We start from the raw sequence: 4,514 nt of genomic DNA on the forward strand, positions 1-4,514 counted from the left end.
GAAACCCACATAATATGTAGATCTAATTAATAGGGATAACTTGGGGATAAAATTATAAATCTAGGAGACAAAATGAATTGACGTCTTATATTTAGAAATAAATATGACCCCAACAATTAGCTCTTGTATTAAAGATTGGTGGTAGTATTTCATAATATAATGCTCCATATAAACTATATAAAGCTTCAAATAAATGTGATAACATACGTGGTACTCACATCGGTTCCTTGTATAAGATACAAACAAAGGAATTATGTAAATAAAAAAATGGGTTAAAATTGATTTAAAACAATAAATATGTAAATATATATTATGCTATCCATAAATATCTTCATATTAAAGCTAATTCTATTTGAGACACTATCGAGTACTAAATATAGATTCTTTTTTAGTAAGAATTTAAACCCTATTCATCACATTATAAGAAACTAACCTTCTTACTAGATCTAATTAATAGGGATAACTTGGGGATAAAATTATAAATCTAGGAGACAAAATGAATTGACGTCTTATATTTAGAAATAAATATGACCCCAACAATTAGCTCTTGTATTAAGGATTGGTGGTAGTATTTCATAATATAATGCTCCATATAAACTATATAAAGCTTCAAATAAATGTGATAGCATACGTGGTACTCACATCGGTTCCTTATATAAGATACAAACAAAGGAATTATGTAAATAAAAAAATGGGTTAAAATTGATTTAAAACAATAAATATGTAAATATATATTATGCTATCCATAAATATCTTCGTATTAAAGCTAATTCTATTTGAGACACTATCGAGTACTAAATATAGATTCTTTTTTAGTAAGAATTTAAACCCTATTCATCACATTATAAGAAACTAACCTTCTTACTAGAATTAATTTATTTGGATATGTCGTTATCTATTGATATAAATATTTGTAAATATAAAATTTAGCGGTAGTTGTAAGTTGTAATGTTCTCATGTGTCAACTTCTGGCCCCAATAAATGATAAGGAAACAAAATTAGAAATGCCTTCAATTTCAAGTATTCACACTTCTTTTTTTAACCTTTTAAATGTTTAATTTTCCTTTTTAAAAAGGAGTTAATATAATTTTGAGTCCTCAAGTTTTTTCTCTTTGATCCTTCAAATTTCAAATTATAGATTTTGTTTCCTCAAGTTTCTTTTCATTTAAAATATTAGTCCCTGTAATTTAATAAAAACCTATATCATTTTACCCATAGAAAGACCAAAACCTATGCTTTAAAACTTGATCAATCAAAATCACAATAAGGACAAATTTGGGAGACCAAATATTATATTAACTGATTATAGTAATTTTTTATATTAAAGACATATATAAATACCGTTATTTTTAACTTTATGTCTAGGTGGTATAATTTTCTTTTTTAAAGGAATAAGTACACGCATCCAAAGTATTATAACCATTCCTACAATGAAGAAGAGAGGAATTGTTCACACCCACTCTATACTCGCTCAAAGGGTAAATAATATACCCACCAAAGGATGGAATTTTGAATCTTCCTTCAGATGATTTAATTATATAATGGTACTTCTTCTTTTTTTTAATAAGATACAGAAAACTGAATTATATACATAAAAAGTTTTTCAAAGTTTGTTATTAAAGGATATGTTAAAAAAACAACTTATTTTTCAAAAACATCCTTATTTATGGAGAGTAAATGAATGAATAATTAACATGGTAAAACTAACCAATAATTAATGAAAAATAATCTTAAGATTTCAAACGAGCTATTAGTATTAGTATTTTTATGATAAATTAAAACAGCTCAGAATCCTCTTATATATACACATATAACGGAACCAAAGAAAGTATTTTTAAAATATCGGTATCATATATACATTTGGAAGTACGAGTTTAAATTATTTCTTGAAGGTGTTACTTCCTAAGTTTTATATAAAGTCCAAACATTTTAACTTGTGCAAAATTTTACTGTTTCTAGGAAGTTCGATTCTATTTGCCCCTCCTAGCTTGGCCAGACCCTCTCTATATAAACCCGCTCATTGTCCACGAAAAGGCACTCACACAGCAAGCAATATCTCCAAACCACAACTCGCACTTTAATCTGAAGCAAAATCTTCTTTCTCAGGATGGCTGGTCTGATGAAGTTGGCATGCGTGGTTGTGTTATGTGTGGCCTTGGTGGGTGCACCATTGGCTGAGGCCATCACCTGTGGCCAGGTCACAGCCAGCGTAGCCCCTTGCCTCGGTTACCTCCAGAGAGGCGGCGCCCCTCCTCCCGGCTGCTGCAACGGCGTCAGGAGCCTCGTCCAGTCTGCTCGCACCACCGCCGACAAGCAGACCGTCTGCAACTGCCTCAAGTCAACCGCCAGTCAAGTCCCCGGCTACAATGATGCGAACGCTCAGGCTCTTCCTGCTCGGTGCAGGGTCAGCGTGCCCTACAAGATCAGCACCTCCACTAACTGTGCCACGTACGTACATACAAAAATATATATTCAGTCCTAAATATATCTATTTTATAGTTTAGTGTAAATTGTACTGCAAGTATGCATATATTGTTAATTCATTATGAAACTGATATTTTGTGAGTTAGAGATCAGATTTGTTTTCTTTTAGTGGAAACTGATATGGTCAATCTCTCTGGTAATTGCAGCATCAGGTTCTAAATCGAATGAGGGATGATGATGATGATGCAGAGGATAGCGAGAAGAGAATAAAGGAGGAGCAGTTATCTATATAGGACTCAACCTATATGAGTCTAGCTAGTTTAATTGTGTCCCCATGCTCGGTTCTATGGCTATGTTTGAGATCTAAGTAATTAATCACGTGTACGTTTCTTGTTGTGTCATAATATTTGTGATCAATATATGGATCAGTTTGGTTTGGTTGTTTCATGCATTAATCACATATCGTCAATTTTATATTCCGTCGTACTTGGATAGATATATCTAGCTTCTTCTTCTTCTTTTTCTAGCTATTATTAATTAATAATGATCGTGATGGGTGGGAGTGTTTCTATACGCCTATATATATTGACCATATGTATAATTAATTACTGCAATCTGACTTGTAAACTAGATCGGATGGATCATTCTGAGTGAACTGCTCATGACAAGTTGCAGAATCAATCACTTAGCCACAAATTAACCTATCTGTTAAGAGAAAAGTAGAAAACTACACCCACTTTCTAATATAGGCTAACTTCTTAATATAAAAATTAGGGTGAGTTTGGGATAACGGTGGCAGAAATAATTTTTTTTCAATTTGATTTTTACAGAAGTTAAATTGAGTAAAAATCAGATAGGGTAATGTGATTTATGTTTGGATTGGGTTTTGAAAAAAAATCAGTTTGAGAAGCTGAAACTTATTTGGATGATAAATGTAAAAGTAAGTTTGGATGTAAAATAATTTAAAAAGACATGAATTTTATTAAATAGTACATATCCAATATTAGATATATATATAATGTGACTATTTTTTAAGAAGTAAGGAAAATAAAAATTATTAAAAGTAAAGAAATTTAATTTATTATTAGAAAGAAATTATATATATAATGTGACCATTTTAAATGAAGTAATGAAAATAAAATTATTAAAAATAAGGAAATTTAATTTATTGTTATAAAGAAATTATTTATATAATGTGACCATTTAAAAAGAAGTATTGAAAATAAAATTATTAAAAATAAAAATTTAAGTTATTATTAGAAGGAAATTGAAAAATAATAAAATAATAAAATATATGTAATGGATACATATATAAATTAGAAACCATACAAACTTAGTATTTTTAAACTAAATACATCAAATAACTAATTGGATGCCATGCCCAATACAATTGGGTCTCTGATTGTGTCATGCACATGATTCATTTGTCTTGATCTAGGTAAATTTGAAAAGGATGTCTCACCAACTTGATCATCATTGTTTTCGTCAATTGTGCTTTCAGATTGAGCTTGTATGAAATTTCTATCAGTTTCAGAATTTCTTTGGAGAAAATTATGTATAGCCATTGTAGCACAAACTACTTGGATTTGAGTTTTATACTTGTAATTTGGCATCTTCTCTAAGATGCGAAACTTATTCTTCCACACCCTAAACGTCCTTTCTATAGTGCACCTCAAACTTGAATGATAATAATTGAAGACTTCATTATAATTTTTAAATCCCGATTGTCACCTGAAGTCTGGAAGGTGATATCGCTCACATCTGTATGGACCAAGATATCCTGGTGGAGTTGGATAGCCAGCGTCGACCAAATAATACTTCCCTAATAAATCATGAAATTATGTTGATATTGTGAAATTAATGCAAATATAAAATGAATTCAACATAATTAAAATTGAAGCTAATGAAAATATACCTTGAGGTGGATGAGAGAAATCCAAGGCTGGAGTTGAGACAGCAGTGTTAAACACACAAGCACTCAGTACCTTCCCATCCCGCCAACACAAAAGTAAAGCACATATCCTAGTCACATACAGCCATGACATTTTGTGTCGGATATCCCTTTCTCCCGATATATTTGTCTTGCTTCG

General features: G+C 30.8%; 1 protein-coding gene across 1 annotated transcript; it reads left to right on the forward strand.

Annotated features, from left to right (window-relative positions):
• Window positions 1-2,049: 2,049 nt before the first annotated feature.
• Window positions 2,050-2,910, forward strand: LOC114761031 (non-specific lipid-transfer protein 1). The gene is made up of 2 exons (XM_028950338.1): window positions 2,050-2,448; window positions 2,631-2,910. The coding sequence occupies exons 1-2, from the start codon at window positions 2,108-2,110 to the stop codon at window positions 2,641-2,643; spliced, it is 354 nt and encodes a 117-aa protein (XP_028806171.1). The 5' UTR covers window positions 2,050-2,107; the 3' UTR covers window positions 2,644-2,910.
• Window positions 2,911-4,514: the final 1,604 nt, after the last annotated feature.

Source organism: Neltuma alba, unplaced genomic scaffold (assembly GCF_004799145.2).
Source record: "Neltuma alba isolate B1F8T4 unplaced genomic scaffold, ASM479914v2 tig00011067_pilon, whole genome shotgun sequence".
Taxonomy (NCBI): Eukaryota; Viridiplantae; Streptophyta; class Magnoliopsida; order Fabales; family Fabaceae; genus Neltuma; species Neltuma alba.